This window comes from Lissotriton vulgaris, chromosome 2_1 (assembly GCF_964263255.1).
Source record: "Lissotriton vulgaris chromosome 2_1, aLisVul1.2, whole genome shotgun sequence".
NCBI lineage: Eukaryota > Metazoa > Chordata > Amphibia > Caudata > Salamandridae > Lissotriton > Lissotriton vulgaris.
In genome coordinates, this window is record NC_141687.1 from 419,478,000 (window position 1) to 419,502,844 (window position 24,845).

General features: G+C 46.0%; 1 protein-coding gene across 2 annotated transcripts in view; it reads right to left on the reverse strand.

Annotated features, from left to right (window-relative positions):
• NDUFS1 (NADH:ubiquinone oxidoreductase core subunit S1) overlaps positions 1 to 24,845 on the reverse strand; it is a 657,173-nt gene that overhangs the window by 83,769 nt on the left and 548,559 nt on the right. For both annotated transcript variants that reach the window (XM_086955308.1, XM_086955309.1), the window contains exon 16: positions 23,480 to 23,655. In XM_086955308.1, the coding sequence (XP_086811434.1) occupies positions 23,480 to 23,655 (176 nt within the window). The remainder of the gene's footprint in view (positions 1 to 23,479; positions 23,656 to 24,845) is intronic.

Sequence of the window (24,845 nt, forward strand, 5' to 3'; positions counted from 1 at the left end):
TGCCACAATTGCAAGACTTGTTATTATAAAAAGTGCGTACAGTAAAAGGAGTATTACGAAATAATACTGTAAAAGCATGGATATAGTTTCTTAGCCATAAGATAGTTAAAATGAATAAAATATATACATTCATATATACATTGGTTAACGACCTCAACTGGTGCTTCTAACTACGCCTACCCCGGTGTACCTGACCTAAGCCTAATACGTGGGAGGGAGTAAATAAGTAGCAGTTTAAGTTAAGTTGGTTTTTGCCAAGAGTTTGATTCAAGAATTCTCTCTAAGGGTTTCGTCAGCACCGTACCTCTGGAATAGAATGTAGGAGGTCTGGTATCTCCCTCTCAGGACCCGATATCCCAGTCACCCGCAAGGGTAGGCTGGAAACGCCGGAGCTGGATTTTCTCTGCAGGAGAAAAGACAGCGTCTTTCTCAGCGCGTCAAGGAGGAGGGGCAGCGTCCGTGGGCTTCTCGCATCTGCTGGGCTCTCTGCAAGGGGACAGCTGTTCGTCTCCAGTATTCACCACCACCGTGTTTGCTTAAGGCAATGTTGGTATATTTATACCTGAAAGGTGCCGAGTTTGACGTAAGTTTTTGGACATAAGACGTCAATAAAGATGTCACTAAGAACTGGTCGTTCTTACAGTGCTCGCAGGAGTTCTATTACTAATCAAAACAAAGCAAGCGGGGCTTTCCCAGGTTGCTGGGGGTTTGGTATGTCGAAAGAACTCGGTGTGCTATCTAGGAATCTAAGTAAGTGGCTTCTGCTGTGTCATGGACTGTCATGGACTGCAGAGGCGAGTTACTGAAATATGGCTCTGATTCTTATGCCAGTATAGGGATATGTATTGATTATAGCCGTATAGGGGCATGAGGTCACAATATTGATCGGGGTCCTAGATAAAACACATCACCCACTCCACGAATTTATGTCCATCAATTACTAAAGCTTAAGCAATAAGATGCACGTGTATTCCTACCCACCCCAAGATACATTTTGCATTTGAAATGGTGTATATGAAATACATGAAAATGAATAGGTACTGTACGTTATCAAGCATAGTAATCATTCAAAAAATTTTGCACATATATTCAGTTGAACGATTTTGCGAAGAATTACACATGAAATGTCTCTAAATACAGAAAAGAAGGGCGAGACTATTTCATCACCAGTAAATACAATTGCTGTAAAATGCGCTAGAGGCTGGAGTTATATCGTCTCTAGATCTACTAAAAATAGAAGTTCTGTTCTTTATGAATAGTTCTACTTTAAGCAAAGTACTCGTGCCAGAAAAAAAGGTAAATATTTTCGAAATTTTTTGAAAAAATTAATTTCATGGTGAGCGGGGAAAAATAGTTCAAAACGCTTTTCAGTAGCTTTTGTTTATCAAAGCTGAAGGCCGAATTCAGAGTTCATGGGATCGCTGTGTGCCGGATTGTTTTCCAAAAGTTATTGTTTCTGTTCAGGGGAGAACATCATTTCAGACAGGCTCGCAAAGAATTGGTCTACATATTCAGGTGACAGTTCGACCAAGTTCGATAATGCTGTAACTTGGCAGTTGTGAGAATGATTGCTATCATCGATTTCAGGATCAGCAATGCTCACAGAAGGTCGTACCTGGGTGATGTTGCTTTCAGTTCTAGCTTCACTGTCACCACCTAGTCGTAGCGCATGAGTCTCAACGAATGCAGTCATCAGGATTGGTAACCGCTGGGGACAACACGATGCGTGAGCCGTTACTGGACTTAGCAAAGTATCGACGTCCATAGGTACCGCTGATTGTAGTGCAAGACAGGTGTCTAACACGCATTCCTCTCCGCATAGCAGAAGCACAGGTAAGATGCAGGTCTGCCATATAGGTCTGAATGAAAGAAACCAGGTCATATTCAGATCTCTTAGCCAGGCTATCCCAAGGACTTTAGTTATGCGGTCCCGGTAGCGTATTGCTAGGATCGTTTCTTCCAACCTTGCAGGAGTCATGTCTGCGTTTTGGTTTGCCATATCGGAGCAGGAGGATCAAAAATAAAATACCTGCTACGAGTCCAAAAGTAGTGGTAGGCCGCCAAAGATCGAATGGACAAAATTGGGAAAGATGCCCAGGACTGCTTTAAATGGTGTTAACAGTCCCGAAAAAATTGTCTTAAATATATTCGAGATACCACTGGCATTCGACATATTTAGGATTTGGCTGAGCATTTCTGTGAAATGCACGGGGCAATTTGTTGATAAAAGTGTATGTATCTCTGCAGTTGTCCTTGCAACTTGGAGATCATACGTCTCTTTTGATGACGTGATGGGCACTGTTGTCTGCAAAAGCACAGACTTCATTCTGCTTAAAGTATCAATTCGTATAGAAGATATTCAAAGGAGGCCAAATCGGAGCCACTGAGTCTCCAGGGACATTTGGATACAATGCTTGCATACAGCAAGTGACCATGGAACTCACGCTTAAGAGATATGCTTTCCCTGGCACCAAGCCACAACAGCTGTGATCTGTTATTAGAACGTAACTCCCGTCCCAAGATGAACCTTTGCCAAGGATAAGAACCAAGGAAGCTGAAGGGGGAAGACTGCCCCTGTGCTGTTTGCGGTTGACCTGCAGTGGTTACTTTATTGCCAAGGAAAGGAGAAAAGGAACTTTGTGTGTGCTTTGAATATCTTGAGGAAGATCTCCAAGGCCTTGTGACTGAGCTTGCCTCCTGTTCTGAAGTCTCAGGGACACAAAGATTTCACCACCAGCTCTCCCTGAATTCCCTTGCTTGGAATTCTGCCTGCAGAGAGGTGCCTGCTGTTGTTCTGTGTACCTCTAGTGTCTGTGTGTCGCTGGTAGCTGGAAGGGTGTCGAAACGAGGAGAAGCGTATCACAGCAACAGCAGTTGCCGTCACATCGCCAAAGAAACGTATCTTCGCCGCAGCGGTTCGCCATCGCATCACCGACGAAGCGTGTCACATCACCGGAGAAGGGTGTAGCTGCCGCAGAGTTCACCGGTGCATCACCGGAGAAGCGTGTCGCAGGGCCTGTTGTGCCTCAAGAGTTCACCGAGACGCCGCACGGCCGTTGGGTGTGCACGCATCGCATCCACGTTGTTGCGTCGCATCAAAAACGCCATTTTGACGCATCGCACCGGAGCGCCAAGTTGCATCGAGGTGCAATCTTGTCGCATCGTCACCGGGCCGCAGTAAGAAATGGCGCATCAACTCCCCATACAGTAAGGAAGCGACGCATCACCTCCCCTGCGCTGCAGTAAGGAACCGACACATCCACTCCCCTGAATGTATGGAATGACACATCAACTTCCCTGTGACCCTTTGGTTTGCGTTGCGTGACGCATCCCAGGTACTTTGAGAGTATAGTGTCGCATTTACCATCTACATTGAACAAAGCTATTTTCTACCATTTAAAAAACTTTTCTTTGACTACAGTATTGTGGATTTTTGTTGTTTGGTCTTGTGTTAAGTCTAGTAAAGATTACTAATTTTTCTAAACTGGTGTGGTGTCCATTTGTAGTGTTTTCATTGTATTACTGTAAGTGTTCACAAATGCTTTACACACTGCATCTGAGATAAGCCAGTCTGCTCGTGCCAAGCTATGAAGGGGGTGAGCAGGGGATATTTTACAAGTGTATCCCCTTACGCTAATTAGAAGCAAGGGTCCCTATTTGGACAAAGGTGCAAGCCATTGCCGACTAGAGACCCCCATTTCTAACACCGAGGTTCCTACGCCACGCCGTGAGACGAGCGGGGTGAAGTCGAAGCACGCTGCCACTTCTTGTGCATTTTGTGGTTCCTCTTACCTGACTTCGACGAAGAGGACTTTGATTCACCGGAGCGGTGCTCGGACCTTCCTCTCAACTGAGCCCTGGACCAGGATAGACACCAACTAGGTGAACTCTGCGGTGCCGGGCCGCGAGCAGCTTTAGGGACCGCTCCCTCAAAGCCTTCGGCGCCGTGGCCCGGCAGTCAGAGAACGACTATCGTGGACGAGCTCAAGACACCAGAGACATACTAATTGGGAGTCCGTGACCAATACGGTGCAGTGACAGGCGCTACACAGTTTGAACCCCAATGTCTACTTACTCAACATGACTCCTACACACCAAAAGAAGTTGACAAAAAGTCTGTCAAAAAATGAAAGGGGTAGCGCTCTTCAATGGATTGGCGCTAGCTGGCGTGGAAAGAAAAGATCTGACGTCAGCACACAGGCGTGTCTTTTATATTGGTGACACAGTCGTCATGACCAACAACGAACATGACATGACGCCTGGAAGTTCAAAGGTAAGAATATGCGGCTAGATGTCTCGATTAGATCTGGTTCTCATAAATTCGTTGAGAATACTTACAGCCAATACATTTGGAGGTCTTCCCTATTTTTGTCTGTTAAAGAACGATTGTAACATTCGTAACCCCTTTACGTTAGTGGCAATGTCTCAACAGCTCATTCGAATAGAAATATCTTTGTTAACAGATGTTTGTCTGTGGAAGGAAGGAAAGGGAAGGAATATGGACAATGGTGAAGAGGGTCTGGACATGTAGCAGCCTCCAAGGGAATGGAATGGAGTGGAGTACTCCTTGTGAATGATTTGTAGGACCTATTGATTCAAAGAAACTTCCCTCTATCTTGCCTTTAGTTTTGCCATCTTTGCCCACACAAGTTCATTGTATATATATATATATATATATATATATATATTTGTTTTTTAGAAGTAGTATTAGAGCCTTAGGTGAAGCGGGTGGCTCCTTATCTTCTACTTTTACTGAAGAAAACATAGTTGTCGATGAGATACCAGCTGTGGTTGGTAGGGGGGCGAGTATTGTTGCTGTTGAACTCTCCAAATATCCTGCTTTGCTGGTTAATGTTTTATTGGCAATAATCGATATAGTAACCAAGCAGTGGTCTTGCTTTGTCTGAATCTTTCCAAGTGCAAGTCTGCTGTCTTACTAAAGTGAGATCTGATCAGTGACGGTCTTCTCCTTCTGTAGATGTCAAAGAAACTAGCAAAGGGGTGCATTAATCGGCTCTACTACCAAGTGTGTGAAAACTTCAATGCGATCACCTAGGGACTTGCTATAACAAGCATTGGCATAGCCAATAGGTCTCGCCTTTGGGACCTTATAAGTGTTTAGCCATGAAACAGTTAATGTTGTTGCAGTAAGGATATTGTGCTGCATCACTAAATACTTGTAATGGTCCCAAAGGCGAGACCTATTGGCTATGCCAATGCTTGTTAGTTCTGATGTGGCACAGCTTAAAAATTTGAAAGCATCAACTGGGGTTAGAGATTTTGCAAAGACTCCCTACAGTGGAAATTTATTATGCTGTTTTAAACTTTTTTTAATTGACTTTTGCAATAAGGGAAATATATGAATAGATACCATTTGGATTATGAAATTAGGAGTAATGTTTAACCTTTTAGGAATTGCATTTGCTACTTTATGAATAAAATGCTTGAATTGTATTCTTTGTTAGTATTTTGTTTTAAAAATTGAGTTTTTAATGTTATGAGAATGATTGTATGTTTCCTGTTTTGCTGCTCTTATGGTATAATGTCGAATAAAGTACTTTGAACTGAACTGTCACCCCCGGGACACTTTACTGCCTCCCATATTGTCCCTGTCTATAGCTACCTATAATTACAGAGTAGAGGGAGCCAAGGTCAGTCCTTCATTAATGTACATACATTTTTATAGCTGTAGAAAAGAAGGCAGCCAATATAATGATATTTGACCATAAAATGCATTGACAGACGTCTTCTATTTCCATAAATCGCAGTAGAAATAAAAGTAGGGTTGTTCTGTTTCTCTCCCTCACCACTACCCTCACCTGCAGGTGGTGTGCATGCTGCTCTACAGCTGACTATAGAACCGGTGGGATAGGTTCTTGGTGTTTAGTGGTTATCCAGCTGCACTGGGACAACATCACAAGGGAAGCAGGTCACCCTGTGCCAGATAACCTTACATAGCCACAGTCTTCTCCAGCGCACTGTCACTGCTAAAACACTTCACCACGTGTATTAGGCACAGCTTCAGGGCCCTTAGACTCATATACACTGCATGTGCCAGACAGAGTCCTCTGGCGTCACACCACTGCCTTGCACTCCCTTGTGCCTAACTACTCCAACTCACAAGAGACGTTCTGTTAATGCTCTGCACACACTTATCCCTGTGTTCTGCAGATCACCACCACGGCTCACTAGTCCAATGCATCAGGGGTATTGGTACATTTAACCCCCGTGTCAGCAGCGATCACACTGTTACACACTACTCCAATGCACCCAGCCAAGATCTGCACCACCATAAGAGCTGCATGTGTAAAAAGGAACCCAGTCCTTATAAGCAACCCTCTGTAGCATTAGAAGGAATCATTTGTATGGAAAGTGTTAATACTCCTTAGGTACCAGGATGGTGATATACAACACATGCTAAATAGCATACCGCAGTCTATCAACCGTCTCACTCACCGTGCAGATCTTTGAGCGGAAGGCCTTCATTGCAACACTGGGACCTGACAGCACTTTCCTCTTGTTACAGATGAGAAGGGAGTCCCAGAATGAGGAGGAGAGCTGTGCAAAGCGTTAACTACCACCCTGACCAATATCGCCATATCCCATCAAAAGTTACTTATTATTGGGGACTTTAATCTTTGGCGTAATGGTACACTTGACTCTGCTCTTGAAAACCTTTTTCAAACCTGTGTCAGCTGTGGTCTCTCACAACTGGTGTTTACAGCCACCCACAAAGCTGGCCACCTTTTGGATATGGTCTTTGCGGGACCAGATTTGGTGGTTATGGGAGACACCCTGCCAATGGATTGGACAGACCACTCCTTAGTTAAATTCTTCCTATATAAGAAACTGGATTCACATAAGGTACCGGCCCCAACTAGAGAAATCAAATGTAGAGATTGGAAAGCGCTTTCACGACTACACTCTTCTGGCGAACTGTTCCATCTCGATTCGCTTTTTGATGTAAACAAGGGTGCGGATGAAAACTAGAATTCCTTTTACACCAGTATTTCATCGGTCGTTGACTCAAGTGCTCCTCTAAAAAATCGCATCTTTAGAGGTAGAGGTTCTGCTCCTTGGTTCAACGACGATCTCAAAACAGCTAAACTGGATTGTAAACAAACAGAGAGGAAATGGAGACGTGATTATAATGAATCCTCAAAAGAAATATGGAAAACTAAGATCCTTGTCTATAAAAATCTTATTAAAAAATCTAAAGCGGACTACTACTCCTCTTTGATATGTAATACCACCAATAATGCCAGGAGTATCTTTAACATCTTAAACAGCGTTACCAATCCGGATGCCTGCAAGAATGTGATTGTCCCTTCCCAAGACCTGTGTGACAATCTTGCCATATTTTTTAAAGAAAAAATCGATTTGATTCTTAAAGATTTGGACATTCCCCTTGACAGTGACGCCCCCCAGGAACCTGGTCCTGTCCCATCGGTTAACCTGGCACCCAATTCGGCTTTGGCTCTGGATAGATCTTTGCCCAAGTTCTTGCCGCTCACTTTTGAAAAATTCTCTAACATAGCGAGTGGAATTGTTTCCGGCTCGCCTTTGGACCCAGTCCCCCCAAAAATCTGGAAGGAATTTGCAGACGAGCTTTTTCCTTCACTCCATCTCGTCTGCAATCAATCCCTGGTGACTGGCACCGTCCCTGCTCACTGGAAACGGGCGTTAGTCTCCCCCCTGCTAAAAAAACCTTCGTTGGATCCTGAGTGTTGAAAAAACTACCGGCCCATCTCACTGCTGCCGTTTCCCGCCAAGATTGTTGAGCGGGTGGTTAGCAATACTCTTTCCACCCACCTGGAACAATTTCTCCTTCTTGACGAGGATCAATTCGGCTTTCGGCCGGCCCATGGGACCGAGACTGCTCTCATCACCGTCATGGATGAACTTCAAAGGCGTGCAGACAGAAATCAGGCTTCTTTTTTGATCCTGCTCGATATGTCTGCCGCCTTTGACACAGTTAATCATAAGATCTTGCTGAGGCGGCTGTTTGAGGCAGGGGCGAGAGACTCGGCTCTGAACTGGTTCCATTCTTTTCTGCAGGACAGGCAGCAGGCGGTTTCAATGCCTCCTTTTCAATCTCCTTTCTCCCCGGTCCAGCATGGTGTGCCTCAGGGCTCTGCCATCAGCCCTATTCTTTTTAATGTTTACCTTAGGCCACTAGTCTCGCTTATTAAAGGATTCGGCATTCGAATTGTTAATTATGCCGATGACACGCAGATGATCCTCTCCTTGGAAGGAGAGGAGTCCATCTCTGTGGAGGTCCTTCATAACTGCTTAAGGACCACGGCAAGCTGGTTAAAGGCAAACTCGCTTCAGTTTAATGCCGGGAAAACTGAAGTGCTCTTCAGTGCTGGAACAAGGATCCCTCGACCGTTTCCCAACAATTTCTGGCCCCCGGAATCCGGCTCCATCGTTCGGCCTGCGGACTCTGTCCGCAACCTAGGAGTCATGCTGAACCACTGGCTCAGTATGGACACTCACGTACAGAAAACATCGGCCGGCTGTTTTGCCATCCTTCGCTCACTCAGGAAGGTTCTGCCCCTCTTACCCCCCCAGGCCCGTGCACAAGTGGTTAGATGTACCATCCTGAGCAGGTTGGACTACTGTAACGCCCTCCTGCTCGGGTCCCCTGAGTATCTACTGGACAGACTCCAAAGGGTCCAATCTGCGGCGGCGAAATTGGCGTTGGGACTGCCTAGGAGATCTCATGGACCTTTTGCCCTGGCAAAATTACATTGGCTTCCTCTTAGACAGAGGATTCAATTTAAAGCCCTCTGTATAGTGTTCAGGGCTCTCCACGGATGCGGTCCAGCCCCTTTAAGGTCCAAGTTTGTCTGGTACACTCCCTCCAGACACCTTCGTTCATCGGATGCTAAACTGGTAGTCGTTCCTAGATTTAGGAAGGTCAGAGCTGGTGGTAGATCCTTTCAGGTGACTGCCGCCAGACTCTGGAACACTCTCCCCCTCGAGATTAGGGCCACTAATGAACTTTTGCAGTTTAGGAAAAAGGTAAAAACCTGGCTTTTCCCTGGCTAACCTCTCTTCACTGGTTTGCTCTACTGCTTCCGTCTCTATCTGGGTTTGGATTCTACTAGCGCCAGGATGCCTGTAATGGTGACAGTCGCGCTTTACAAGTTCTTAAAATAAATAAATAAATAAATCTCAGAGAGAGAAGGAGTATTGGCTAATGGACAGGGAGTTGAGATTGACTGAAGTGAGAGAGCAGCAGTGTGCATGTAAGAGGAACAACAAGAGGGGCCAGACTGGGTGTGAGACTGCGTGTTTACGAGAGAGGGTGTTTGCTTCTGGGAGAGGCTGTGTGTGTGAGAGAAAGGTGCGTGTGAGCGTATGAGCACGAGAAATTGGTTTTTGGTCTGTGTGAGAAACTGTGCCCAGGTGATGGAGGGGTGTGCGTACAGAAGAGAGTATGTGCGACCGAGAGTGTGTTCATAGTTGTGTATATGCGGTGCGTTTGACCAGTGCTTGTGAGATACTGCACTGTCAGCTCATTTAATTAATGCACAGTGTGATCCTGTGAAAAGCTTCTTGGACGTCTCGTTTACCGCGTGTCCAAGCTCCTTTTGGGCACTGAGATAAGGCAGTCGTAGTGTGAGCGCATAATCACACTAGATTGATAGACGCAAAGAAAAGTAAGTGGCAATTGTTCGAGCCTTGTTTTGACTTAGGGTATGTATGCACCTGTTTGCTGTGGCTTGGTCATGGACCAAGATGGCCGCAGTGTAGCGGAGCGCTCGTCCATGGCCCGTAAAGGTCCGACATTATCCTGTTCCCTAGAGGCATTAACTCTCCGGGAAAGCAGCAACGAGGGAAGAGGAGCCTCCTCGGCCCCCAGATGTTGATCCAACTGCCCTTGGAGCCCCGTAATGGAAATGGGCGCCACGTCGATAGAGGCAGCAGCCCACGGGATACGCAGCCGTGCAAGTGCCAGCGTCGCTGAATGCACTGGGACCGTGGCGCCTGTTGGGCTGCGAGAAAACAGAGGAAATAGGCAGCGATGGAGCAGAGGTGAAAGAGGGGTGGAAGCGGCCACCACCCGATCGCCGCAGTAGTGAGTGAAGTTCAGGGGCCTGGTGCGAGAGGCCATGTCGCGCATAGCAGAGACAGCACCAGAGGGGCTTGATGATAGAGTTGTGAGCAGAGACCTCGATCGGAAAGTAACTGGGCAAAGACGCTGCCCGAAGGAAAGTAGCTTGAAACAGGCCATTGCGAGACAGACCGTCTGGGGACAAGCCAGGCATAAGGCCCGTAAAGGACTGTGGGTACACTGCTCAGGATTAACCACTGCAATTATCGGGGGCAATTCTACCTGCGTCACAATCTGGGCGGAGGCGGCAGACGGCAACAGAGGTTTAGCCAGAATGCTCCTTGGGCACTCCGGAGGCCACATGAAGGAGGACGCTGGTGGCACTGGTAACAGGAGGTCATTTGTTATAGCGTACCGACTTCCAAAGAAAGTGGGACGAGGAGAAAAATAAGCAACATGGACCCCACAAAGATAAGAACAAGGGTTGAGGTCCAGATAGAGACCCCACTCCCTGATGGAACACAGCGTGCCTTATATCCTGTAATTAATAACTGACCTACACTTGTGGAACTGGGAACTGATCGGGAGTGAGGAGAAGACTCAAGTCTCACCAGTAGCATGAGACAAGGACCTAAGTGATCGTAGAAATCTCTGATCGGTGAATCTCCTCCAGGTAAAGAGCACCCAATCACCATCACAGATTGGGGGACAAGTGACAGGCGATAACGCACTGCTGGGAGAGGGAGGAGCTCCAGTCGATAAGGAGCGGCGAAGGTCAGCTCTTGGGCTCCCCAAGGTAATAGCCGGGCGGCAACCACAAGGAAGAGGTGGAAGCCCAAAGGTGCAGGCCCAATCCAATCTAATAAAATGGACAATTATGCAGGCACAAGACCTCCCACACTGATAGAAGAAGTGGAGGCGGGGGAGCCATCCCTGACCACGATCATAGCAGCAACACGGGACGTCACAGGCTCCCTAGAACCTAAATTTTACTCTGTTCCAGTGTAGCTCACCCTAGTTAGACAGATCTTTCCAAACTAAATGAAAAAGTAGCCACTGCAGAAACTAATATCAATTAACTTCGGTCAAAAACAAAAGTGAGTAAATGAACAGGTTTTCTCCCGAACGCAACAAGCAACGCACATGGCAGCGCGGCTGGAAGACAAGGACGGGAAAGCGAGAAGAAACAATATACGAGTAGTGGGGTTAACCAAAGGAGCAGAGGGGTAGAGCGTGTACCTGTTCCTGGAAGACCTTATCGTTAACAAGCAGCAGCCCCTAAGCATATTAAAGTTTTTCTCTATAGAAAGGGCTCAGAGTGCCAACACCTCTTTCCAGACCAGGAATGCCGCCACGGACGATAATCGCCAGAATATTCAATGACAGCGACACAGAAGCGATACTCCATACCGCCAGAGTGAAAGGTGACCTTCCATATGAAAACTCGGTGAGTAGGTTCTTCCCTGACATTACGTTTCAAGTGCAGAGACAAAGAAAGAGTTTCGACACAGTAAAAAAAGAACTATGGTCCAGAGACCTAAAATACATGCTGTTCTTCCCAACCAGACTGCGGGTAATAGCAGAAGGAAAGTCCTGGCACTTCGTAACTCCGGAAGAGGCATGGAAGTGGTTAAAGGGATGGCGCACCATAGGAAAGAAACAGGATAGAGACGCCAGTCTAAGAACTGAATTAACCAATAGGAGAGGGGAGCCAGCGGTCGAGCAAGGTCAGCATGCAACATCATCGAGTTTAATCGGCCCGGCAGTACGGGAGCCGCGCCGGATGTATGAAGAGGGGGCTCGGAGCGGAGGTAAGACTGGTACACACTGGGCCGAGCCTTGGAAAGCCACGAAATGGCACTTGGAATTATCAAGACTTTGGGCGGTACGTGAAAGAACAATTTGGCAGAGACTCTTAATCAAGATGCACAGGGACTAGCAAGTGAAGTAGGGCTTGGACAGGTAGGGTCAGACTATAATTCAACTGTTTGTTTTTCCTGCTGGACCAACCACCCCCTCAATCTATTAGATAGAATGGTTATGTATGTTCAGGGGCGACAGGCGCTGAGCGGGTTGGAGAGTTGGGTCTTCCTTAATCTTAAAAGCAGGGTAACAGGGTGGGGGAGGGGGAGACGGGAAGGGAATATGTAGATAGTTATGTTAGTTTAGAACTGTACCAGAAGAGTGAGAATAGGAGCGTAGCAGTAAGAAAAACCCATTTGGAGAGGGAGTTCCTCACAGTGAACATGAATTTAGATGAGGATCTGTAGACAATCCCAGTTCTCCATTAAGATATGGTCCTGGAATGTTAACGGCCTAAATGGAAAGGTGAAAAGATCAACAGTACTGCAATTTATAAAACGCCATGCTCCAGATGTAATTTCCCACAGGAGACACCTCAAGGGTAATCAATGTAAGGCTTTAGATAGATACGGTTACATTCTCAAGGCACATGCAGGATACACCTCTGGCTCCAGGGGGGTTGGAACTCGGATTAAACGCTCATGCCCGTTCGTAGAACACATCTTTTGGACGGACGAACCTGTGAGATACATACCAATCAGTGGCATGTGGGAGGGGGAAAGAATCAATTTCTGTTCGGTTTACTCACCACCAGAGTTACAGTCGACTGCTCTAGACACACTGGGTTCCATACTACTACAATTGCCAGAGGGTAGACTGGTCCTGGGGGGGGACACATGAATGTTGTTGTTTTGGTGGCACTAGATGTGTTGTGTAGGGGTCTAACCGGCACGGGTACCGCACAACAGGGAGGTCTGTTGAAAGGGTCCCTTGAGGCACTGGGCCTAGGGGATATTGGGAGACATCAGTACCCTGGCACAAAGAAATGCACATACCTTTCGTCAGCGACGGGCAGCCTCTCAAGGCTGGATTATATAATAACACAAGTCTTGGGGCTGGGAGAATTTAGAAAGGTAGCACATGTAGCAAGGGGATATCTGACCAGAAGTGAAGCTAGTAGGCCCAGGGAAGGACTTCACACTGTCGCCGAGAATCGAACATTGGTGCTTCAGGGACGAAGACTTTAGTGAATAAATGCTTTTTGGGGCGGAGCAGTATTTTAATGAGAATTTGGGGACGGTGGATTCAGCCGTGACCCTATTGAAGGCTTTTAAAACGGTTACTAGAGTTCGAGCGCAGGCCAGAATAGGCGCCATTAAGAAAGAAAAACACATCAAATGCATCACTCTCGAAAAAGAAATTATCCGGCTTGAGGGTCAGGCGGCGGAAACTGATCCCCAAGATATAGAGAGACACCATCTCCGAGTTCGACAAAAAGAACTTCGAGACCTAGCAGAAGATAGCGCCAGTGCACTAGCAAGAGCAACACAATATCGTCTTTATGAAGTAGGAGATAAGGCCAATAAACTATTAACGTGGTTAGATAAGAGATAGATGAAGGGCAGCTGGGTTCCCGGATAACACGGTGAGAAAGGGAATAAATACGAAACAGAAGCAGAAATAGCAGAGGAATTCACAAAATACTATGAAAGGATCTACACATCTCACACCGTCACACAGCAGAGGACTGTGGAGTTTTTCTGCTGGATGTCTCAATGCCACACACCTCAGGGAGGAGGACAGGGAATGCTTAGACGAAGACCTAATGGTAGATGAAATTAGTGCAGCATCACAAGCCCTACAATCGGGGAAAGTGGCAGGCCCCAAAGGCCTGCCAGTAGAGTTATATAAGGCTATGTTGGACGTAATCCATCCCGACCAATCATGAATCATGCCGCACAGGAGCACAAGGTTGAACCTGCACAGGCTCTTCGGGATATTGCACATAACCCGGACACACCCCGGGGAACAGGAGGCCCTTCTTTCTTTTGATGATAGCATGGCTTTTGATAGCGTAGAATGGAATCATCTGTATGCTGTCTTGGAAGACTGCAGCCTCAGCCCCAAATTTATTTGCTGGGTCAAGCTCCTATATAAACAACGTCTTGCCAGTGTGAGGGTCAACACAACAGTGTCCCAAACATTTACCATGTAAAGAGGAACCAGGCAGGGTTGCCCACTCTGCCCAATCCCATTAGCCATGGAGCTGCATGCGGCATGGGTAAGGTAGGCTCCGTTGATATGGGGGATTCCTGTAGGAGAAGAGTGAGAAGACCGAATATCACTCTATGCAGATATCTTGTTATAAGTGAAGAAACCGCAGCAATCAACCAACCGCATCTTACAGATCTATTGTATATTTGGTGAATAATCAGTGTACCGGATGAATTGGGAAACAGCTTGATAGGCTCATTGTCAATGCAAAACATTGGCGCACGCTCCCACTGACATTGATGGGTCGAGCAGCACGGTTTAAAATGATGGCTCTCCCACGGCTACTCTATATGCTACAAAACCCGCCATACGAGGTGCCCCCTCCTTCTTCCGAACGGTGAACTCAGAAGTTTGGGCCTTACTGTGGAGCAGGACAGCCTCATGTATAGCACTAAGCAAGCTTCAAAGAGGGGTCTTCAAGGGTGGCCTGGCAGCGCCCTACATTCCTAGTTACTACTGTGACTCACAGCTGGTGAGTGTGAATGGCTGGATGTTTGAAGACAGGGCAGAACCAGCATACAGGGTAGACAGACGGACTATGGGAACACGAGGCCCGCAGGAATTACTCTACAGGAAGCAAATAGATAAACAGCTCCCGGGAACATACTAGAAAAATAATAAGGGATTGGAAGGCCACCACGCAGTACCTGGGGTGGGAGAAGAAACTCACAGGGATGACGCCACTCTGGGCGGGTGACCTTCTGAAGGAGGTATGTAGATTTGACGGCTTTGCCAAATGGGAGTTGCTAGGACTTGAGACATTAGGGGGATATCTGAAGAGGAGGAGCATACATCACACTTGTGGAGCTGCAAAGTGATTATGAGAAGGGAAAAGAGGAATGGCTTAAATGCACTCAATTAGGACATGCACTATGGAAACACATTATTGAAGGAGAAACACTAAAAAGCGGCCTCACCACTAGAAGATAGGATACTGACAGAGCAGATAAGTGAAAAGACTATATCCCTATTCTATAAAAAGATAGTCAATAACTCCCCGAACCCCATAAGCTCGCCGCGGCATGGGAACAAGAATGTTGGTACCTTGGATGATGAGCAATTGGTAGAAGGGCTACAGGGCCCAAGCGAGGTGGCAATTCGGGCTAGGTTCTGCCTTATACAGCTGAAAGCATTACACAGAGTGTACTACCCTAGGTCAGTGTTATGCAGAATGGGGAGGAGTGAAAATACGAGATATCATAGGGCCTGTAGGTCTGAGGGGTGCTTCTATCATTTGCTTTGGGAATGCAGGATTCTTCTGGAATACTGGATAAAGATAGCCAAGATAATGTCGGAAGTAGTGGGCATAGAAGTTCCATTAGAGCCCGAATGGTTTCTCCTGATTACAAAGGCAAATGATGACTGGCCACAGCATGTAAAACAATGGCTAGTACTGGCCGCAGTGGTTGTGAAGCAGAAAGTGGCAAAGAAATGGGGGGCGACTACCACCCTGACATTGGAGGAATGGGAAAGTGACCTGGACTGGTGTTGGCAAGCGGAACTAGCGATTTATAAAAGTAGAGGGTGCCCCAAGAAAGGGGAGAAAATCTGGAGGGCATGGCAGATATATCGAGCACTATGGACGGGATAAAATGTACCAATCTGTTCACTACTAATCATGCTAATAATTTATTAGAGGATGCAGATGCTTCAAACTTTATATGGGATTGATGATGCAATATAAATGCTCTTTGTATGTACAGCAATTTCACGTGTTAATAAAAAGAGTTTAAAAAAAAAAAAAACAATACTCATGGTATTTCGAACTACGTTGTCCATGCTGTTTTAGATTTGGAATAGGTGTTGACAAAAGTGTCAATGAGATTTACATTTTATGTAGCCTCAATGAATTTTTCTATATACATTTATATTGTTCTTAAAAAGTATACACCGGTCTTATTTTTTGTTTTGAGATTTATTCAGGTTGATAACCTATGTTTAATTAAAAAAATTGTTTGTGCAAGTAACTATTTAGGACTTCATAAATATATGAGAACAATATAAAAAACTAGAGACAGTAATGAGTAAAGAGCCAACAAGGGAATATTTGTGTCTTACTAAAGAAGCACTCGCAATCAATGACCATGTCCTTTACATTAGCCTGGGCGTCTGAGCATGATGTCTCGCAACCATTTCTTGGCTCACGGATTAGAGCAGTGAATCTACCAACTGCATAAATAGGCCTTACATGTGTTTAGCCAGGGTTCTAGGCCCTAGATCGACCATCTTCCATAAAACGTTAACAATCTTGACTGGAGCCATTCACTGTTCTGAAGGACATACCTCCAAGCGAAACATTACTTTTGACAATCACAATGATACATTTTGACTCTATTCTGCAGATCTTAGGAAATTATGTTGGTGTCAGGTTATTTAAGGATAATTGCAAATCCAGCCTTCTGTTCGTGCTTGTACTGACAGGAATTTAAAATTTGACAGCTGGTCTTTGCTTCTTAGTAACTATATATGTACTATAGGCTGCATATTGGACTTCTTACAAGCTGCAAGGAAGCAGTTCAAAAGGAAGAATACGTTCTGCCAGAAGCCTACTAGTTACTAACAAGACTATAATCAGGGGAGGTGAAATACTTGTTCCGTTTCAAACGAGAAACCCTTTCAGAGAATAAAGGGATTCGGGGAGGGGCTGGGGCAGGGAGCTGGTTCAAGAGGTCCAGAAGCCCATGCTCCTAGTAATAAATACAAAAGATAATCAAAGGGCTTGTGTTCCTTGGTGAAATTCAAGAGTAAGAGAGGCATGGATTCCCACAAATGTAGTGTGTGCCTCTGCTGTGGTAATGGGAGTGGGCAGGCAACAAGACTGTTTATGTTGCCCTCACACATCCCCTAGACTAGAGGATGTCATGCTTCATCATTGCCCAACGGGTTGCCCGAAGGGTCGCTTTGGTTGCCGTATAGATTAGTGCAAGCAAGGGGTATTTTTTCTAACATGGGGTTTTATAGTGGGAAGTTAAGATTGGTAAGGGGATTTCCTAACACAACATTTTATTGACAGGAATACCCTTCCAGGGATAAAAAGCCTATTAAAGGTTGGGGCTACCTCTGGGTTTCAAAGGAACCCAGGCAGTCCATCAAGTGTGAAGACCGGTAAGAGAACTACACTTCCTGTCTAGAGAGTGGGACCTAGTGGTGGTCACCCCTTAAAAGAAAAGTATTGTTGTCAACATGTTTCGCGCTAATGTTGGTCATAAGGATCCGGGGCGCTTCATCAGGACAAAAAAATTATGAATATATAGTGGATAAACTACCTCACACTGAACGGTGCCAGTTCATGCTACCTAATGTGTGTGTACCATGTTGTTCCAAGTCTGACCTGTAGGGAGAGAGCAAAAGCACAATGGTCGTAGTATTCCAGTACTTCTAAAACATTTGTAGTTCCAACAGTGGAATCCCCTGGTCGGAAGATTCTCCCATAATACCCCGGTGGTGCATACCATTGTCCATGGTGGAGAGTAAAAATAAAATGATTTACAAGTGGATAAAACGTGATTTACAGAGGCATTGATTGGCCCCAAAGTCGATTTAACAGAGGACTCACAAAAATTGTCATTGTATGAGACCCACAGGGTTCTAATAGACTCAGTATGGTGTCTGGAGTGCCTTGAATCTGTGGTCTGTAGTTTTCAACCCAAATGTATCTTGCTTGAAGGATCTAAGAGAGATCTAAAACATATATCAATGTTGATTCAGGTGTTTTTACCATCTGTATAGTTGATTAGAGTCTAGTTGAATGGTGTACATGTTAAAATATAAAATAGACTGGAACCCCATGAATTGTCCATGTTTTTATGTCCCACACGTGCCCATACTTAAACACTGCACTGCATGAATACTATGTATGCCACAGTCTGTGGTATAAGAATTATTGGTTTATTATCCTCCATTTATTGCAGGTACACGGATCAACGTGACCTGCTCTATATTTTCTATTGATCCTACCACATATCAGAGCTACATCCATTTAATGAGGACTATCATTCCTCAACCTGTTAATTATGTCTACATGATTTTTTTTAAAGAAAAATAAAAAGGGCTGGAGGAGCACTCCACTTATTTCTAGTTTTGTAAAAAAATAAATTGGTGCTACAACACTACACTTGCCGTCAACCCAAGTAGAATCAATGAAAAACTGTTACAAGTTGGTGAACTTGCTGGTGCTGTGCACAGTTCACTAGGTTCTGAAACCCAAAACTCTCCTGAGCCATTCAGAATTATGAGTACGAAACAAATTCAACCAGGTTTTGTTTAAACAAACTTCATTTTTTCTTACGTATATATCATTGATATATTCAATGCATCAACGTGTACATCATACAATCATAATGGGTAACACTCTTTGGGTAACACTCTTTGAACAGAAGCAGTAAAACTACATTTGTTTGAATACATAAACAATAAGAATTAGGACGCTTAGAGAGGATACTATTTAGCTCTCAGGTGAGCCTTGGTGCAGTTTAGTAAAGTATTGGTCTCTTGCTTAACGTTGAGGACTGATCGCTTAATGTCTATCCTTTTTTCAAATATAGGGAATTTGTTCTTATATGGTGCAATAAAACACACCAATCACAAGGTAATAGTTGCAATTATCATTATGGACACAGGGGGTGTTTCTCTATTGGTTTTGAGTTTTCTTTAGTTTTCCTGATTACACACTCACAAGGGTGAATACGTGTTTGTACTCATTTCCTCGTAGTGGGAGGAGTCAATGAAAGGATATCACCATATTAATGTTTCATGTCTGAACTCACATAAAGCAACCGGCATGATGCACAAGTTACTACTTGTGTAACGAATATATCTGTAAGAGACATTAGTTAGTGATAGATTCCTTACCTTAGAATATTTCCCAGGCATCAGACTGGATCCTGAAAGTTTTCTGCTTAGCAGTACCCATGCGTGTCGGTAGGTGGTGCCGTGCGGCTCCGCGTCCGTCACTGGCGTCGTAAGACTACTTAGGCGCCACCCATGCGCGCGGACGTCAGTTCTGTACGCGACATTCCGCACCGAAACGCAGAGCCATGCAAGATACTGACCAGTGGTGCATAAAACTAGGGCCCTAAAAGGGGATGACCTTAACCCTAGTAATCAGTTTGCAGAACGGGTAGGATGGGTGGGGCGGTAAGGAATCTATCACTAACTAATGCTTCTCACAGATATATCATTACACAAGTAGTAACTTGTGCAACTGAAAGAGACACGTTAGTGATAGATTCCTTACCTTAGAATAGATACCCCAGCAATACCAACCATTGCGGAGGGTCCGCGAATAAGATTACACCAAAAAGTCACGGAGCACAGAACGGCCAAAGAAGCCGTCTCTCCGGACCGGACTGTCAAGGCAGTAGTGCTTGGTAAACGTGTGCAGCGAGGCCCAAGTAGCTGCCTGACAAATGTCCTGCAAGGGAACGCTGCGTCCCAAGGCAGTAGTGGCTGCAGTCGGTCTGGTCGAATGGGCACGCAGCCCCACAGGAGGCTCCTTCTTGGCCAAGGAGTAACATGCTTTGATGCACAGTACGACCCACCGGGAGTTGGTCCATTTGTGCACAGCACGACCTTTTTTGGCGCCCACGTAACCAACAAAAAGCGGATCATCCACCCGGAATTGCTGTGTACGCTGCAGATAGAATGCGAGCGCACGTTTTGGATCCAGGCGGTGGAGTCTCTTCTCTTCCCTTGGAGGATGCGGAGGCGGAAGGTGGGCTAAGTGATGGTCTGCCCAATATGGAAGGGTGTGACAACCTTTGGCAAAAAAGAAGGACGGGTCCTCAAAACCACCTTATTCGGATGAACACAATGGAAAGGAGGTTTGGAAGAAATGGTCTGGAGCTCACTCACTCTTCTGGCAGAGGTAATACCAACCAGGAAAGCCGTCTTTAGAGTGAGAAGACGGAAGGCACAGTTATGAAAGGGCTCAAAGGGAGCGCCCATCAGAAAAGTCAAGACAAGATTTAAGTCCAACTGAGGCATTATGAAGGGTACGTGTGGAAATGTATGCGTAATGCCCTTAAGAAAACGGTGAACAACTGGGGTCTTCAAAAGAGAAGGTCGATCTGGAAGCCGTAGAAAGGTGGAGATGGCCGAAAGATAACCTTTGATAGTGCCCAGAGCAGTGCCCTTCAGGGCCAGAGAGAGAAGGAACAGAAGAACCTCAGAAAGAGGGGCAGAAAGGGGATCCACAGCCTTTGTTACGCACCATGCTACAAATCTGTTACACCTGCAGGCGTATACCGTTTTGGTGAAGGGACGCCTGGCTGCCAGAATAACATCACAGACATTGGGAGGAAGATCGAAAGGTGTCAACTGTCGCCGCTCAATCTCCAAGCATGGAGGTGGAGGCTGGACAGGTTCGGGTGGAGGACCGTCCCCTGCTGCTGCAACAGAAAAACCTCAGAAGACAGAAGAGGCAGACGGATCGGAGGATTGTTGCTCATACTGAGTAGCTCGGGAAACCATACTCTTCTAGCCCAGTCTGGAGCCAAAAGAATGACTTGAGCCCGGTCACGCCTGATTTTCTTCAGCACTCTGGGCAGAAGTGGTATAGGCAGAAAGGCGCACAATAGACCGTAGCTCCACTTGCGACGAAAAGCGTCTCCGAGTGAGTGCCTCCTTGGAAATTCCAACGAGCAGAACTGAGGACATTGCGCGTTCTCTTCGGTGGCGAATAGATCTCTCCCCACTGCAGAAAGAGACCTTGCGCCACGAGTTCAGATGTCATTTGTGATCCACCATGCACCGCCGGCTGACCTCGTCTGCCCTGTCTTTCAGAGAATCTTCCAGGTGTTGAACCACCAATGTAATGCATTGATGTTCTAGCCATGCCCAGAGGCGCAGAGCCTTCTGACATAGGGTCAACGACCCCACCCCGCCCTGTTTGTTGCAATACCACATGGCGGTGGTGTTGTCCGTGAACACCTGCACTACATTTCCCCGGTCAGAGGGAAGGAATGCCTTCAGTGCAAGCCAGATCGCCCGCAGCTCCAGAAGGTTGATATGGAGCTGGGACTCCGCCTGAGACCAGAGGCCTCTGATCTCTGCCTCTCCCATGTGGCCTCCCCATTCCAGGAGGGACGCATCCGTCACCACTGTGTGCTCCAGTTGAGGAAGGGAGAAGGAACTGCCACTGACCCAATCGGGATTCGTGAGCCACCACTGCAACTGTCGTGTAGCGCCCTCCGAGATCTGGACGTGATCTGACAGGTTGCCCTGATGCTGTGCCCACTGAAACTTCAGGGCCCACTGCAGCGCCTGCATATGCCATCTGGCATGCGTCACCAGCAGGATGAAGGAGGCCATCAGGCCCAGAAGCCGGAGGGTCAACATGACTGAAAACCGGGTTAGAGGCTGAAAGAGCGGAATCATAGCCTGAATATCCCGGACTCCCTGCTCTGGAGGATAAACCCGAAACAGCTTCGAATCCAGAACTGCTCCGATGAAAAGGAGCTTCTGAAAGGGACTCAGGTGCGTATTCCGCACGTTGATGGAGAACCCCAGCAGACGCAGGAGGTCGGCCGTAGTCTGGAGGTGGGTGACAACTGCGTGGGGCGAGCCCGCCTTCAACAGCCAGTCGTCGAGGTAGGGGAAGACTGACACCTCTAACCTGTGCAGATGAGCTGCGACCACCGCTATCACCTTCGTGAACACCCGAGGGGCACTGGTAAGGGCGAAGGGGAGCACTGTAAACTGAAAATGCTCTTGGCCCAGCGTGAACCGCAGGTAACGCCGTTGGGCCGGCAGGACGGGGATATGAAAATATGCGTCCTGCAAGACCAACGCCACCATCCAGTCTCCAAGATCCAAAGCATCCAGGACCTGAGCCAGAGTTAGCATCTTGAACTTCTCCTTCCGAAGGAAGCGATTGATGTCCCGGAGGTCCAAGCTGGGGCGCATGCCCCCTTGTCCTACTTGGGGACCAGAAAGTAGTGGGAATAACAACCACTCCCTACTTCCTGACCGGGAACGCACTCGATGGCCCCCTTGGCCAGGAAGGCCAAGACTTTCTGACGGAGAGGAGACAAATGACCAGGGTCTGAGAAAAGGGTTTTTAGTCAGGTTCAAGAAAAGGCCAAACAGCTAAGTGCTGACGCAAAGATATTAGGCGATTTTTAGTAAAATGTGAGGTGCAAAAAGGATGAGGGGATGAGCCCTATAACCCCCCAGTGTAGTGTCAGCCCAGGCTAACACAGCATATAGTACAAGACAAAAACCTATGCACACTCTAATTATTAAACAGTAGTGTCAATGTAGACATTTGAGACAATGGAGACAAAGCCTTTCATTAGCAAACAAATTAAACAATGGTTTTCTTGGAATCAGTCGTTGGAAAAGGTGTCTTTAATGTTCAAGAGAACCAGCCGACACGTGTTTCGTTGCGTAAGGGACAGTCTTACCGCGACTCCTCAGGGCTATGAAAAAATGAAGTATCGTTGGGAGAGTCGCTCCGTCGGTGATAATTCCGACCAGACAGAGCCCTGGACGATTAAATAATATGGTGGTGGTGGTTCGAGAATTCTCTCTGCAAGTAATATCCGTGGTGCGAGAACAAACAAGGTGGATCAATCACGTGGGACACTCAGTCGCGTAGAATGAGGGATTGTATAGACTATAAACAAACTAGAAATTGTGTCTCCACGGCGTTACATGGGCAATGAAAGTCAATCAGGGATCATTCTGAGGGAGCTGCCTTGGGTTATCAGACGGGTGCATCTATCCCAGGCTCCTCATTCCGTGTACCGGAAGACTGCAGATGTGACATATTTTCAGGAAGAGGTATACATTTAAGTAATAATTATTGTCACTAAATATTTTTAGGAAAAGGCTAGAAGGCTTAAACCCAACTTGTTTCCAACACTACATGCACACATTCATCAACATATTTGTTGCTTTGTCAGGTCTACTTCATGATCTAGAATCTATTCAGGGATGACCTGCTTCAGGTGATATTTTCACCTTCTGTGAATTCAGTAGCAGTCACCTTCCCCATACTCAGTTATAAAATGATTTAAAACTCACCAACAATACTTGTAAATCACACAATTACCTACAGAGGAATCAATTTCTAGCTGGTTTATACACTTAGGAGAATGGTCAAATGCTTTTTAGAATCTAAGATAATCAGCTGAAAACTCAGGCTTCTGCTATATGATCCAGGCCGCAGAAATGGGATCTTAATATCCTAGAGTTTCAGATCATCAGTTGCACCCTGGTCTTCAAGCTCTACATTTACTTCCCAAATGCATCACAGATCCAGCATTTAACTTCCCTAAGCAATATCTCAGAAGCCTGATTCTCAGTAAACTGTATTTGCAGTTACTTCCTACGTACCTCTGAGATGGCACGGATGATCCTCCAGTCCTCTCTAGCCATGCCAGGGGGGGTCACTGCTAGCATAGTCCTCTGTGCTCTACCCTCTGTGTTGACATAGGTGGCAGACTTCTCTGTGTAGGCAGCCCCAGGAAGTATAACATCAGCTATTGGCGCTCCTACGTCACCATGGTGACCTGAGAAGTAATGGATACAAATACAATCAACACCTTGCAGAAAATGATCCTGAATTTCCAAACAGAATAAAAGTTCGACCAATATACACATCACAATTGAATACAACATCCTGCAATAGAACATCCTGCAAAAAAGTGAAAAGCAGTGACATGCTTTGTTCTCAAAGGTCACAAAGAACAAATTACCTTCGGTAAAGCTTTTTCTGGTGGATACAGTATCTGTCTGTGGATTCATCTCCTTTTGAACTATCCCAATGTGTAGCATTCCACTGAAACGTATCTCCTCAGCTCTCCCACGTCAACGAGGACATGACAATGGAACAGTTCCGCACGTTACTCCACGTGATGTCATCGAGCCATAAGAAGACCTTGTCGGCATGCTGACATCAGTTCCACCCATTTTTTCCGTGCCTTCGAGGCGAACGGGTGAACAGACATTCATTACACAAGTCTCAGGTGTGTGGAATTTAATAAAATATCTACCTGTCCACGGGGCAGGTTACTTCATAAATCTACTTGTCCTGTAACAAAATCCACTTGTCCCTTTGGTGCCATGTAGTGAGGTGACAAATTATAGCAGCAATCTCATTATTTAAGAGCTGTGATATAGCCTTTCTGATTATGCCACGGCTCATACCATAGAAGTGTTTGAATACTTACAATCCCCTTATGTTGCCACGTATCCGCAGATCTACATACAGGGGTGAAGGTAGTGGTAAGCAATGGTTCCCGAGTTACAATGCCCTTTTGAGTCTGTGCAAACCTACTAAATTGCATGTTTTAGGGGTTTTCAACAACTCTTCTCTAATCTTTTACCATACTGAGAAATGTTGGAAATGTACTCTTGACAAAGACAGACGTAAACCTCCTTCCAGAGTTGGGGAAAAAAGTGGTTGGAGGGAAAGTGAACTTGCAAACACACAGATTTTCGTATGAGCAAATCTATAAATGCCTATTTGCCATGCTAAAATGCAGTTCACAAATATTTTCTAGAAGTACTATTTCTTGTTCTACTTCTTTAAATTCTTGGGAATTCACGAAATCTGTATAGCTGCACTTAATGCAAGGACATTTACCACTTTTGAGACTCTCTTCAATAATTCGGCCCCTAATTTGGGCTGGCGTTGACCATGACCTTTTGTTTTTATTAACATTCTGTCTCTCTCTCTCTCTGTGTATCGGCTGGCTTC